This window comes from Curcuma longa, chromosome 21, assembly GCF_044706935.1.
Source record: "Curcuma longa cultivar G26 ecotype Majalengka, Jawa Barat chromosome 21, ITB_CL_G26_1.1, whole genome shotgun sequence".
Classification (NCBI taxonomy): Eukaryota; Viridiplantae; Streptophyta; class Magnoliopsida; order Zingiberales; family Zingiberaceae; genus Curcuma; species Curcuma longa.
Genome location: NC_133881.1, coordinates 313,670 through 329,257, shown reverse-complemented (window position 1 = coordinate 329,257; position 15,588 = coordinate 313,670). Strand labels below are relative to the sequence as shown.

At 43.5% G+C, this 15,588-nt stretch overlaps 1 protein-coding gene across 1 annotated transcript; it reads left to right on the top strand.

Annotated features, from left to right (window-relative positions):
- The first annotated feature begins 1,933 nt into the window (after nucleotides 1–1,933).
- Nucleotides 1,934–5,626, top strand: LOC141814434 (protein FAR1-RELATED SEQUENCE 5-like). Its single transcript, XM_074702396.1, has 7 exons — nucleotides 1,934–1,989; nucleotides 2,367–2,502; nucleotides 2,611–4,778; nucleotides 4,869–4,937; nucleotides 5,013–5,084; nucleotides 5,194–5,262; nucleotides 5,393–5,626. Exons 2-7 carry the CDS (start codon nucleotides 2,382–2,384, stop codon nucleotides 5,624–5,626), a joined length of 2,733 nt encoding a protein of 910 aa, XP_074558497.1. The 5' UTR covers nucleotides 1,934–1,989; nucleotides 2,367–2,381.
- Nucleotides 5,627–15,588: the final 9,962 nt, after the last annotated feature.

The following is a 15,588-nucleotide window of genomic DNA, read 5'->3' as shown; positions in this document are numbered from 1 at the left end:
CAGAGGGAGTATGCTTCGCAAGGCATCGATTCATGCCGCCTCTTCCTGAATCCAATTTATAGCAGCAATGAAGACGACAGAGCTGGCAGGAATGGACCGGTGTCAGTGGGCCGGGCCGGGCCGGGCCCAGACACGTTTGCTTCGTGCGGCTGGCTATCAAACTTTATATGGAAGTGATTTTATGACAATCTAAACAATATTAATAATGTGTTTCATGATTTCGAATCAATTATGAGATTTTCAAAATATGTAATGTGATATATAAATTTTTTTTTTTTGAATTTCTAAGTATCCAATGACAACCCGTCGCTGAAATCTCTATGCATCTAACTATTTAAACTTTAAGGTCCTGAAATCAAAATTATAAAATTGATTTATATGAAAAATGTTAATGATGCACAAAATTTGAATTTTTAAAATTAGGTAAAAAGTTGGTTAAAGCGAATTAACCAATCAAACTGATCAAAAATAAAAGTTTACTTTTGATTAATTTGGAAAATCAAATTTTTTTCTTAAAATATTAATTATTTCGATTGAATCGTTCCGTTTCGATTTTAAATCGAATTTGATTGGAACTTGAAGTTTAAAATTCTTAATTTTGTAATTCATGACTCTCCTCCCATTCTAAGTCTCGATTTAACTAAAAATTTGATTATTTTAATTTTTGACTGATTTATCTGTTTTATCAATTTTATTTGTTTGATTTTGATATGAAAGTTTAATTGGTTCAATTCGTTTAGGTCCAAAAAAAATAATTTGTTCGGTTTTTATTTACACTGTATTTGGATTGGGTGATACAAGATTCATTAATAGAAGAGGAAGGAAAGAGAAAGGGAGGAGAAATAAAGTATTTATGTTTGGAAAGATTTATTAACATAACATAACATGTGTTTGGAAGGGAAAAGCAAAGAAAGGAAAACAAAAGTTAAATATATAAAGTTATAAAAATACATTCCTTCTTTAAATACATTTACATGTGAAAAAAAAATTATAATAGCTTATTAAATCTATGGATATAATATTTTTTTAAAAAAAATTTATTAGTATATAAGTAGAAGTTGAGATATAAAAAATTAAAAAAAAAGACTGTTGGGTTGCAAGAGTGCAAACATAGTCCCACATCTAAAGTACATGGAAAAGATCATGGGATTAAAAGGATGGAAAGTATCTCCATTGGTATGAGACTTTTTGGGGAGAGCTCAAAAATAAAGCCATGAGGGCTTATGTCCAAAATGGATAATATCATACCATTGTGGAGATATTTTGATTTCATCGGTACTAACAAAGATGACGCATGCTTTTTGGATAAATCTCTATCTCCTCGGAAGAGAAGAAAAAGAAAATTAAGGTAACCTGTCTCTATCCTCGGAAAAATATTCGACGAGGGATGGCGCCGACATCGTGGAATGCAAGGTGTTAGATATTGGAGTTCGGATCCTCTGAGTCCTAACTCCCTCTGAGTCCCTGAGTCCTAAGAAAACGACAAAAATTTACACGTGCATAACACGTGCAAACTTTTATCCCAAAATCCTGCTCCCGCTCCCCCCCCCAAAACCCCGCTCGATCGGCGCCCGCCTCTTCTTCCTCATCCGACCGGCGCCCGCTCCCTCCTCCTCGTCGGCCCTCTCCTCCTCCTCGCCAAAAATCCACTGCTCGAAGCCCCACCTCTTCTTCCTCCTCCGACCGGCGCCCACTCCCTCCTCCTCCTCGTCGGCCCCCTCCTCCTCCTCCTCGTCAAAACCCGCTGCTCGAAGCCCCTCCTCTTCTTCCTCCTCCGACCAGCGCCCGCTCCCTCCTCCTCCTCGTCGGCCCCCTCCCCCTCGCCAAAAGCCCCCGCCTCTTCTTCCTCCTCCTCCTTCGACCGGCGCCCGCTCCTCCAAAAACCCGCGTTGATCGAAGCCCCCGCCTCTTCTTCCTCGACGAAGCTCACAGCGACCCTCTTCGCCCTCAAGAAATTTTGTATTTTGTGTTGTCACTGAATTTGCACAGGTATGAATTTTCAACATTGTCTTTCATGCAAATAATCCATTTTCTGTTCTATTTATGTTGTAAAAATTTATATTTTAAGGGAGAATTATTTGAGGTTCTTGAGGATGATAAGTGTCTCCCAGAAGAACAAGTTCAAGCAATAGCAAAACAATTGGTTCTTTCTGTCAAACTTTTGTTAACATAATCAGAATTATGAATTTAATTTATCTCCTTTGCTTTTCTTGCTTTTGTTAGGCAAGTAATTCAAGTTGCATTTTAGATACATACCTAGGCCACCAAATATTAGCACGGACAGATTGCAAAATAATTTATTGTTGCTGTTAATTATTTTTGAGTACAAGTTGAAGTGATTCAAGTTGTGGTTCTTTTTTTTTCAGAATTAAAGAATTATCATGGAGGGTGACTCTACTAGTTGTCGTCGATTGAATTTTGAGTCAAGTGAAGATGATTCTGAAGAAAATGAAGGCGGTTTGGTTTTTGAAGCACATGAAGAACATCCCATTTATGTTCAAGGTATTAATAATCTTATTGGAATTATATTGAATAGTTTGATTGAATACATGCATTGGTGATTAATGTGTTTCTATTATTTGATTGAATCTAAAGGATCGAATATTGGAGATAATACAGTGATTTCTCACTCAGTTATTCCAGAAGAATCAATGCCAAAATTGGGTATAGAATTTCTAACAGAAGAGGAAGCGTATGAATTTTACTTGAAATATGCTAAACAAGTTGGATTTGGCATAAGAAGGGCTAAAAGACATACTGATCAATCCGGGAAATTAATTGATAGAGTGTTTTGTTGTAGTGCACAAGGTAAAAGGGGAAAGGACAAACGAAATATTTATGTGAAACAAAGTCGTCCTGAAACAAGGTTTGGTTGTAATGCTAAAATGAAGGTTAGTTGTCGGAATACTACCAAGTTTTTTGTGGTTCAATTTGTTAAAGAGCATAATCATTATCTTTCAAGTCCAAACAAAACACATCTCTACAGATGTCATAGGAATATATCTTCTTCTGCTGCAATACAAATTGAGATGGCTAGTGATGTGGGAATCCCCCCTAAAGCATCTCATGATCTTATGGCTAGACAAGTAGGTGGGAGGGAGTATTTAGGCTTTATTCCTGATGATTATAAAAACTACTTGCGATCCAAAAGAACAAGAAACATGAGGGTAGGGGATACAGGAGGTGTACTTGAATATTTGCAGAAAATGCAGCTCGATGATCCTAATTTTTTTAATGCTATTCAAGTGGATGAAGATGATTTGATTACTAATATATTTTGGTCTGATGCTAAGATGAGAGCAGATTATGGCAATTTTGGAGATGTTGTTTGCTTTGACACCACCTACAGAAAGAACAATGAAGGTCGTCCAATTGCATTATTTGTAGGTGTTAATCATCATAAGCAATCCATAATTTTTGGTGCAGCATTATTATATGATGAAACTGCTTTAACATTTGAGTGGTTGTTTGATACATTTGTTAGAGCTATGTCTGGAAAAAAACCAACAACCATTCTTACAGATCAAGATGCAGCAATGGCAAGAGCTTTAGCTTCCAGATGGCCTGAAACACATCACCGTTTGTGTATTTGGCACATTTATCAAAATGCTGCAATACATTTGAGTGGTGTTTTTTCTGAGTTCAAAGAGTTTGCTAAAGATTTTGCCTCGTGTATATATGATTTTGATGAAGAGGAAGAATTTATTTCAGCTTGGAACATGATGTTAACTAAGTATACACTTGAAGATAATGATTGGTTGAGACGTTTGTTTCACATAAAGGAAAAATGGGCTTTAGTTTATGGACGACAAATGTTTTGTGCTGATATGACTACAACCCAAAGAAGTGAGAGCATGAATAGTATGTTGAAAAGGTATGTCACTTATCAGCATAAGTTTTTGGACTTTTTCAAGCACTTCCAAAGATTACTTGATGATCGCCGATATGATGAGTTAAAGGCCGATTTTAAATCAAATTCAAGTGTTCCATGCTTAATGTTTCCAGTTGAAATATTAAAGCATGCGAGTTGTACTTATACTCCTGAGGCATACAAGTGTTTTGAACAAGAGTGGTGCAAATCTCATGATTCTATTGCAGAAATGTATGAGAATGTTGGATCACATGCAACATATAGAGTTACTTCACACAAAAAAAAGTACCATCATATAGTTACACTTGATTCATCAAATGAAAAAATTCAGTGTCATTGTAGCTGTAGAAAATATGAATTTGCTGGAATTTTGTGTGCTCATATTTTGAAAATATTCACACTTAACAATATCATGAATATCCCAAGTGAGTATATTTTGAAAAGGTGGACACGAAAAGCAAAAGGTGGATACTTTGGAGTTAATGATACAATTGTGAACAAAGATAGTTTGGATCCAAAACTCCTTCACAATATGCGATATAGAGATTTGTGTGGGTTATCTATTCAATTGGTTACCAAGGCTGCAGAAAGGGATGACACTCATTTGTTTGTCAAAGATGCTATGTTGAGCTTATGTAAAATGGTGGATGATAAGCTACTAGTTAATGAATCAAATATCCAAAAATCAAAAGTGAGCCAAGAAGCTGATCAATTGGTTAAATCTCTAGATGACTCAAGGCAATTGAATGAAACAGAATATCCAATTGGCGCCCGAAACAATCCTGCAATCAAAGGAATTAAACCCAAGAAGAAAATAGTTTCAGGAAAGAGATTGAAACGGGGCCTAGAACAGATTTCTAAGAAAAAGAAAGTGACAAGTAAAACAAAGCAAACTCCGGCGGTTCAGGTATCATCTTTACTAATACTTAAATTTTTTGTTTGGTATAGCATCTAATAATCATATAGACTTTAATCAATTTAGATTTTTTTTTAATAGGGTATTGAAGAGCATTATGAAAGTTTATCTACCATGCCCAATGAAGAAGGTCAACGGATGATCAATAAAGTTAAGGATTGTTTTTTGTATGTTAAACTAAATTAATTATGTTACACTATCTAAGATTATATTTTATTGTTTTAGCCTACAAATCATATGCAAACACTTGGTAGCTTTGTTGAAGATTTGAGAATGGTCGAAACTCAATTATCTCAGGTTCACTATTGTTATAACATTCACTCATGTTTTCACATTTTAAAATTATATATTTATTAATAAATTCAAGTAACTATTGCAAACTAATTTTGATATTGATTATTGTCAGGCAACTTCCTCAGCGACGGAATTTCAGGCAACTATCTCATCTTCGGACAACATATTAAGCAAAGAGCAAGTAATAATAATATGATGATCACTTGTAACATATTATAATATGCTTCTTCCTATTTACTGTATCTTGCAAATGATTTTTGATTATAACTCTTTGTTTCTCACACTAAGTTATCACCTCCCTCTTTTTATAGGGAAGATATCCACCTTCCGGATACCACCCGTCGGATGCCACCTGCTGGATGTCGTCTGCTGGATTTTTTCCTCCATCAGGATATCCACCTGTTGGATACCCACCGTCGGGATATCCCCCAACAGGATATCCATTTTTCAGATATCCCCTAGCTGGACATCCACCTTCTGGACATCCACTCTTTGGGTATCCTGGTCCATCAGCTTCACACCACGGTGAGTCTCATTCTTTATAACCAGCATTCACATATCAAGTTTATAAGTGATATGATGTTTACATGTGAGCATATTGTATTCTGGATATAGGAGGATATCGGGGGCATGGAATGTATTCCCATGGAATCGGCCAAGGAAAGTTCAAGCACCACAAGCACTACGACAAATTCAAGCATGGAAAATTTATGGGGAAGCAATAAGTTTTTGAGGTAGTTCTTGAGGTCCTGCTGCTCTTTTCTTCAAAATTTTCTTCGTTTGACAATTTTAATGCATGTTAACTTTAATTTCTTTTCCTTACTTTTTTAGCACAATATTAGTGGAAAACTACCTGCGTATGTTAATCCTAAAATTTTCTCTTTGACAGTTTTGTGGGTGAGAGCATGCATGTCGACGGAAGCCTTGTCTTTGCATACTACAAGGATGGTGCAACTGATCCAACATTTTTATATTTCTCCTACAGAGTGAAGCTTTGTTTTTACTGTTTCAAATGTGGTTATGAAATGGTTCATACATTGTAATATATATACTTTTTTACTTATGATCCACTCTTTTCTTTGGCAATTGATAATGCTGCATCAAATTGGCTAAATACATGATTCTTGTCATAGATTCTCATGGTTTGCTCTTAAAGTTGGTAAATATAGTTAATTTTCAGTTTGGTATTTTGTGTCTCCATGTCATAAGGTCTAGAGTTACTTTTATATATGCAAAAATTTCAAGAAACCTTGAGATTGATTTTTTTTATTTTACGGTGGTTTTACTGTTTTTCTTTTGTGGGACATTTAGATAAATACTTTAAAGATATTTAGAAGTAACTTCAGAAAATTTCTGAAGAAGGCTACGATTTAAAATGATATTAAAAGAGCAAAAATTTTCCCCCATCGAACATCTATATAATTTGACTTGTAATATTCAGCTATTACTCGGTAAACTATGGTATCACTGTCCCAGAAAGTTAAACTGCCAAACAACATTTATCAAACACAAGAGGCAAGGAAGAAAGTACAGGAAAACAAAATATTTTAAGGATAACAACATTCCTGTTGTGGATTAAAAAAAACAGTTTCTCTCATACACAACAATCCTTTTCCATTTAGAGTTGATACAGTTTCTCTCATACACAACAATCCTTTTCCATTTAGAGTTGATGCAACTTCACTTCATCCCTTGCAATTGCAAATGCTTATAGCAACTCCGAAGTCTCATCTATGATGCATCATTTTCCTTCAGGCAGATTGTCGGCAGCATCATCTGAAGGTTTGATTTCCTTGGAACCATCTTGTGACGAATCTTTGGGGTTCTCCTTGCCATCCTTGCCATTCCCATCACTTATGGCTTGACTTTCAGCATCTTTGTTCAACTGTACAAGAAGTGTTAAAAAGATTGCATTCATGCTTGTGATACTGAGGTAAGTTATCCAGAACACATGATCTAACTGATGAGTAGGTTTAAAAACAAGAGCATGCCCATAATATTACCCTCACTTCCGAGCAATCCAGGATCTCTGTCAGGCAACCCTCAGCCCAGTGTTGAGACAACAACATTCTTTCATTAGAAGCGAGGTTGATGCACCAGTAACGACAAGCTTGATAGAAACAATATATTGAATCTATAGCTGTAAATCTAACAACAAATCACACTTGATCAAATGATAGAGACAAAGACACTTCAATTAAACCCAAATCTACTATACAATCAGTATTCTAATTAACTATGAAAACAAGGATGCACTATAATACTGCAACAGTGCAAACAGAATCTCAGAAACAGTTTACAATAAAATTCAGATAACAACTTCAAACAATATATTTAATCTTCATCACTAATTTGGAGAGCCTCTAATTGTTGTTTTATTTCTTCCAAAGCTTCTTTCAACTTAGATATTTTTTCTTATCGCAACAGTTTTGATTATTTGCAGAATATGCAGCTCGTTTTGATTTTTCGTTTTTGCTTTAATATGTTTTATTCTGATTGTTATTAGCAACGTATATGCATTGGTTCAATATATAAGAATCAGAATATGAATATGAATAAACACACCATTTCCTGTTCCTATGGAAACTATATAGTTCTCAACACAACGATGGATTGTGAGAAACAGGAGCAGAGCTTGTTTGTCGATTGTTGTGGTGTTGTTGGAACAGGAGATGAGAGGCATATACGTTTCCATAGAATATGCAGCTCGTTTTGATTATTTGCAGAATATGCAGCTCGTTTTGAAAAAATTTTCCTGATGATTTTTTCAAACATATTTGCAGAAAATGGATTATTTGCATGAAAGACAATGTTGAAAATCCATACCTGTGCAAATTCAGTGACAACACAAAATACAAAATTTCTTGAGGGCGAAGAGGGTCGCTGTGAGCTTCGTCGAGGAAGAAGAGGCGGGGGCTTCGAGCAACGCGGGTTTTTGGCAAGGAGGAGGAGGGGGCCGACGAGGAGGAGGAGGGAGTGGGCGCCGGTCGAGGAGGAGGAGGAAGAAGAGGCGGGGGCTTTTGGCGAGGGGGAGGGGGTCGACGAGGAGGAGGAGGGAGCGGGCGCTGGTCGGAGGAGGAAGAAGAGGAGGGGCTTCGAGCAGCGGGTTTTGACGAGGAGGAGGAGGAGGGGGCCGACGAGGAGGAGGAGGGAGTGGGCGCCGGTCGGAGGAGGAAGAAGAGGTGGGGCTTCGAGCAGTGGATTTTTGGCGAGGAGGAGGAGAGGGCCGACGAGGAGGAGGGAGCGGGCGCCGGTCGGATGAGGAAGAAGAGGCGGGCGCCGATCGAGCGGGGTTTTGGGGGGAGCGGGAGCAGGATTTTGGGATAAAAGTTTGCACGTGTTATGCACGTGTAAATTTTTGTCGTTTTCTTAGGACTCAGGGACTCAGAGGGAGTTACACATCGGACTCAGAGGATCCGAACTGCAACTAATTAAGAGAGAAAATATGCAGTAGATGAGAATTTTAGTCCTCCTCTGTAAAAAAATAGAATCTATCATCTTAGCGGTCTCACATAGTCGATCTTAGGAGATATGAGCGTGGTTAAACAAGTCCTAACGAAGTAAGGGGGGCTCATCGTACGATCAGAGGCACGTGACGCCTCACTTAACCCCCTCCTCCGTATTCGCACCTCGGGGGGATAAACCGAAATGCGATTCGCACGCCCCCTCCTCCGGCGCTTCGGGATAAACCGAAATGCGCTTCGGTTCGGGCACGCCCCCTCCTCCGTACTTGCGCCCCTGATGGCCGAATTGTAGTCCACTTCGGTTCAAGCACCCTAGCCTTCCCCCCGCTCACCCTTACTGAAAACGAATTAAAATGCCCTGAAGGTAGATCGTCCCTCTCCCTTTCTGTCTCCGCGTGCAGCAGGACGGAGGGGAGGCGATCCGAAATCCATTTCGAAACAGCTGTCCCTTTCCTCCATCCACTAGTCTGCAAAGAATACTCCTTCTTTTGATCCCACGTGTCTTTTCTCCTATACTATTCTGACACGTGTCTGAAGAGACTACTCCTTCCTGGCCAGTCAATAGGGCCACGTGTTTACTGAACAAACCATGCTTTGTAACATACCGCTAGACATCTCTATGAAGTCCTAGCTTTGACTGAACCCTCCGTGTCAAGTCTAAGACAAGACATTTCAAGATCTCCTCACTTCTTTAAAAGGAGGAGGGGGAAGCACGAAGAAAGGGGATTTTTCGAGGTTTTCTGGCTTCTTCAAACAGAGCACTGCTCCTTCCCTCGGCCAACTGAAGCATCGGAGTCGTGACGCTAGGAGAAGGCCCGATTCCTCCATCTCACGGATCCTTCATCACAGGCCAATAACATACCCCGAAGCAGATCTTGGGACGAGGTGCTGTAGAGGGAGTTAGTCGTCTGGTCCGAAGGTGCATCTCAACAGGAACATATTTTGGCGCCGTCTGTGGGAATCGAATTATCCTGCCTTGAGACATGCCGACGGATAACCAGCAACCTTCTCCCGACCCTCCTCGCCCAACTAACCTGACGCAAGCCGACCTGAACTTGGTGGTGGCTACTGTCCTACAGGCCTTGGAAAGGCATCAAACGGGAGCTCTAGTTTCTCCCCAGGCAGACCCCGCTGGGCCTGCTGTGACTCCCCCTGCCCCACTACGAGGAACCACTCGTAGGCCATACACACCGGTAGAAGATCCATATGCGCCCACAGGGTTGATCCCGGGGGGGGGGGGTAGAGCCTCTAGGCACCTCTTCGGAGTCAGCGGCAGAGTCAATCCTTCGGGACCCCCTTAAGGGAAAAGCTCCTATGATCGGAAGGAACGCGGGCGTCGTACCATCGAAGTCCCCTTTCACCCCTCGAATCTTAGATGAAGAGGTACCTCGTCGCTTCCGTACCCATCAATTCGCTGATTACACTGGGATCACGGACCCCGAAGATCATGTGGGCCGGTTCGAAAACGCCGCCTCCCTTCATCAGTATACAGACGCCATTAGATGTCGAGTTTTCTCAACGACCCTTTCCGGATCTGCGCTACGATGGTTCAGCCGATTACCCCCTGCTTCCATAGATTCCTTCGAAGAATTCAAAGATCTATTCCTGCAACACTTCTCCACTAGTCGTACTTATTGCAAGACGACAACGGATCTCTTTGCTACCAAGCAGGGGCCCAAGGAGTCCTTGAAAGACTTCGTGCGGCGCTTCAATCGCATAGCGCAGGATGTGCCAGACGCAACCTCCCCGGTTCTGGTAAGTGCCTTCTCGCAAGGTATTTTAGAGGGGGACTTTTTCCGGTCCTTAATCAAGAAGCCACCCGTCAATTATGATGTCCTTCAAAGCCGGGCAGTCAAATACATCCATGTGGAGGAAGCCCAGTCCTCCCGTCGCAAGGAAACTAACATCTGCCCTAGTGGGCCTGGTCGAGAGCCAGCTGGCCCGTACAGGCCAGAAAAGCGACCGCTTCCCCAGCTCCAAAGAAGACCGCAAGTGGAGCATCAATCTGCACCGATGCAAGCCAACCTTCGGGCCATAAATGCGGTGACAGGGCGTGCAGGGGAAGCAGGGGGAGTCGTCGGTGCCTCCCCCGGTTTTGCACCTTTCATAACACACAAAGCCATGACCTTAGCGAGTGCCATCAATATGCCCGTAAGCTGAGACAAGAAGCCGATCAGCGTGCTTCAGGAAGACCGACACACAGGGCAGGGCAAACGCCTCCAAGACAGGCGCTTCAGGAGACACGACCTCCCTCTCCTAGACCTGATCGCCCGCGAGACCGATCCCCTCGGAGGCCTATCCCTCCTCTGCGGCCGCCCGTGCCTGTCAGCCCCGAGACCCGTGGTCAGAGGGAAGCCCCTGAGGATGATCAAAATAACGCCCCCCTGAGGCGCATTAATATGATTGTGGGTGGAGCTATTGAAGAGGATTCCTACCGGACCCGTAAAGCCGGGGTCCGTCATCTGGATGTTTGCGAAGTAAGCCATAGTACTTCCTCGGCAAGTCCCGTTATCTGTTTTGGGCCGCAGGATTTAGACGGCATCGAAGCACCTCATGATGATGCCCTGGTTATCAGAGCAACAGTAGCCAATTATGATATTGGTCGAGTCTTCGTGGACACCGGCAGTTCTGTCAATGTTTTGTTTGCCAATACCTTCCAACAGATGGATATTGGTGAAGACCGCCTGATACCGCTGACCACGCCTCTTTACGGGTTCACAGGCAATGAGGTCCAACCTCTAGGACAAATCATTCTCCCCATCTCCCTCGGTGGACTCCCTCTGGTACAGACCCGGCGCGTCTCCTTCATCATTGTGGATGCCCCTTCCTCGTACAACATCATCTTGGGGAGACCAACTCTTAGTGCCTTTTCGGCTGTAGTTTCCACATACCACCAGAAGATGAAGTTTCCAGTAAGAGATAAGGTAGGCGAAGTCAGGGGAGATCAGATGATGTCTCGCCGTTGTTACGTGGACATGATCCGCACTGATTCCCGGAAAAAGCAAAAGGATTCAGGAGGAGAAGTTCATGTTATCCAAGAGGCGACCTCTGACTTAAGTTTTGAAGAAAAAGAAGCTTTGCAGGTACATCCGGGCCGAACTGAGACTATAGTCCAGGTGGCGGCCGGGCTCTCACCTGAGTTAAAGGAAGAGCTTCGCACCTGCCTTCTCCGGAATCAAGATATATTTGCCTGGACGCCAGAAAACATTACTAGCATTTCTCCGTCCATAGCAGTACATCGCCTCAACGTGGTACCTGGAGTTACCCCCGTCAAGCAGAAAAGGCGACATTTTGGGCCAGAACAGAATAAGGCCATTCGAGCAGAAATTCAGAAACTCTTGGCGGCCGGCTACATCAGAGAGATTCAGTTCCCTACTTGGCTATCTAATGTGGTGCTCGTGCCGAAGCCGGGCAACAAATGGAGAGTTTGCATTGATTTCAGGGACCTCAACAAGGCTTGCCCCAAAGATTGCTACCCCTTGCCGCGAATTGACCAGATGGTGGACTCCACGGCCGGTTACGAATACCTCTGTATGTTGGACGCTTATCAGGGCTACCACCAAATACCTCTTGATGTAAACGACCAAGACAAGGTTAGTTTTATAACCGCTGATGGGACTTTTTGCTATACTGTGATGCCGTTCGGGCTCAAGAATGCCGGAGCCACCTATCAGCGGCTGATGGATCAAGTATTTCACGACCAAAAGGGGAGGAATGTTGAAGTATATGTGGATGATATCTTGATCAAGAGCATCAGCCAAGAAACTCTCATAACGGATATTGAAGAGACTTGCAGCACTCTGCGGCATTACGGCCTTAAACTGAATCCGGCCAAATGCCTATTCGGGGGTCGGGTGGGGCGATTCTTAGGATACATCGTCACGGAAAAGGGAATTGAAGCTAATCCCGCTAAAGTACAGGCGTTAGCCCATATGGTCCCACCTCGAACCCTCAAAGAAACTCAATGTTTGGTAGGTCGCATCAACGCCCTTTCCCGATTTATTTCTCGCGCAGCGGAACGGGGTTTACCTTTCTTTAAAGTACTGAAAAAGGCTCAGCGGTTCCAATGGACCACGGAGTGCAATAATGCTTTCACTGAACTCAAGGAATATCTTAGTCGATTGCCCAGATTAGCCAAAGCCTTGCCTGGGGAGCCATTATGGATGTATCTGTCGGCCACCGATGTAGCTGTTAGTTCGGTTCTGGTAAAAGAAGAGGACAAGAATCAACGACCCATCTACTTCTTCAGTCATCTACTGAAAGGTGCAGAAACGAGATACACTAACCTGGAAAAGATAGCATGGGCTTTAATTCTGACGGTTCGCCGTCTGCGGCCTTATTTCCTCTCGCACCCAGTCACAGTACTTACCAACAGCAACTTGGGTAAAGTCCTTACTCAACCCGAAGTTTCAGGAAGGCTCATTAAGTGGACCGTCGAGTTGGGGGAATACGACCTAAAGTACGAACCGCGTACCGCCATCAAAGCACAGGCCTTAGCAGATTTTCTGTCCGAAGTATCACGGGAGGAAACGGATGCCGAGTGGAGGGTATATGTTGACGGTGCTTCCAATAAGCAGGGAAGTGGGGTGGGCGTGCTTTTGATTTCCCCTAGTGGGGAGGAAGTCCAACTCGCTATTCGTCTCGGTTTTAAAGCTTCAAATAACGAAGCTGAATACGAGGCTGTACTAGCTGGCCTTCAAGTCGCCAAACGATTGGGAGCTACTCAGGTACTCATATGCTCCGATTCGCAGCTGGTATCACAACAGATAGAGGGAAAATATGAAATCAAGAACGACCGATTGCGGAAATATGTGAAGGGGTTTAGTCAGCTAAAACAGGAATTCCAGGCGGTCATGTTGCAAAAAATCCCCCGCTCAGAGAACAGCAAGGCGGATGAGCTGGCCAAGATGGCTAGCTCTCTGATCGAATGGACAGATGAACTAGTGGTCGCTCCGGCGGCCGAGGTAGCTCAAATAAGCCCCTCCTCGGTTGACATCCTTAAAGATTGGAGGGCTCCTTTCTTGGCTTTTCTGCGGAATGGAACCGTGCCCGCCGAGATGCATCAAGCCAGACTGTTGAAAAAGAAAGCTGCTCGGTTTACTTTGATAGAGGATCAGCTATATCGAAGGTCTTTTTCCCAGCCCTTTTTAAAATGCCTGGGTCCCGAGGATGCCGATTATACCTTGCGAGAGGCTCATCTAGGTTGTTGCGGGAACCACCCTGGGGGTAAGACGTTAGCTAGGAAGATACTAATGGCTGGCTACTTTTGGCCAACATTACAGAAAGATGCCGCCAAGCTTGTGGCTACATGTATTCCCTGTCAGAAATATCAACCATTCAGCAAACGGCCCGCAGAACACCTTAAAGCGGCCACTACTTCCTGCCCGTTTGATCAGTGGGGAATGGACATCGTGGGACCGTTTCCTCCAGGACCTCAACAGAAAAAGTTCCTCTTGGTAGCCGTGGACTATTTTTCTAAATGGGTAGAGGCCGAAGCCTTATCCCGTATCACCGAAGAAGCGGTTATGAAGTTTTTATGGGGAAATATTATTTGTCGGTTTGGTATTCCTTGCCGTCTTGTCTCCGACAACGGCAGACAGTTCACAGGGAAGAAGCTCCAGGGGTGGTGCCAAGGCCTTGGTATTCAACAAGCCTTCACTTCTGTGGCCTATCCCCAAGCTAATGGTCAAACTGAGGTCATCAACAGGGAGCTCATCAAAGGACTTGAGAGGAAATTAGATCATGAAAAAGGCAGTTGGGTCGGAGAACTTCCTTCCATTTTGTGGTCTTATCGTACAACACCCAAGGAAAGCACCGGTATGTCTCCTTTTCACTTAGTGTACGGAGGAGAAGCAGTGGTCCCTGTAGAAGTGGGTATCCAGTCAGATAGAAGGCGTTTTTATGATGAAGATAACGGCGATAAAAGACGTATGGAGCTAGATCTGGTTTCCGAAGTCCGAGATCAGGCAGCTACGCAGCTAGCTGCATATCGGGTACGAATGTGCCGAACTTACAACAAGAAGGTCATTTCGCGTACTTTTCAGGTGGGTGATCTTGTGTGGAAGAGAGCCAGACCGGTAGGAGACGTCAGCAAACTGGCTCCTCCCTGGGAGGGACCCTACAAAATCACTAAGAAGACTGATTCTGGGGCTTACTATCTTTCCAACACCGACAACAAGAAGCTGAAAAGACCCTGGAACGCCCTATATCTACGCCCCTACCGAACCTGAAAACTCCTACCAAGCTTACAATCACTCTTATGCTTTTTGTGGTAAATACTATTGATGACGAAAATTTTCTTTCAGGATCCCTGATTCTTGGAGCTTTCTGGTTTTCTCTCCACCGACAACACTCCCTTCGGCCCGAGCTGCCAAGGTTGAGCATAAAACTCTGGTGATCTCGGATCACTATCTCCACCGACAACACTCCCTTCGGCCCGAGCTGCCAAGGTTGAGCATAAAACTCTGGTGATCTCGGATCACTATCTCCACCGACAACACTCCCTTCGGCCCGAGCTGCCAAGGTTGAGCATAAAACTCTGGTGATCTCGGATCACTATCTCCACCGACAACACTCCCTTCGGCCCGAGCTGCCAAGGTTGAGCATAAAACTCTGGTGATCTCGGATCACTATCTCCACCGACAACACTCCCTTCGGCCCGAGCTGCCAAGGTTGAGCATAAAACTCTGGCTATCTCCACCGACAACACTCCCTTCGGCCCGAGCTGCCAAGGTTGAGCATAAAACTCTGGTGATCTCGGATCACTATCTCCACCGACAACACTCCCTTCGGCCCGAGCTGCCAAGGTTGAGCATAAAACTCTGGTGATCTCGGATCACTATCTCCACCGACAACACTCCCTTCGGCCCGAGCTGCCAAGGTTGAGCATAAAACTCTGGTGATCTCGGATCACTATCTTCACCGACAACACTCCCTTCAGCCCGAACTGCCAAGGCTGAGCATAAAACTTTGGTGATCTCGGATCACTTGCTCCACCGCCAACTCTCTCTATGGCCCATTCCCCTGGTACGGCATAGGGAAGA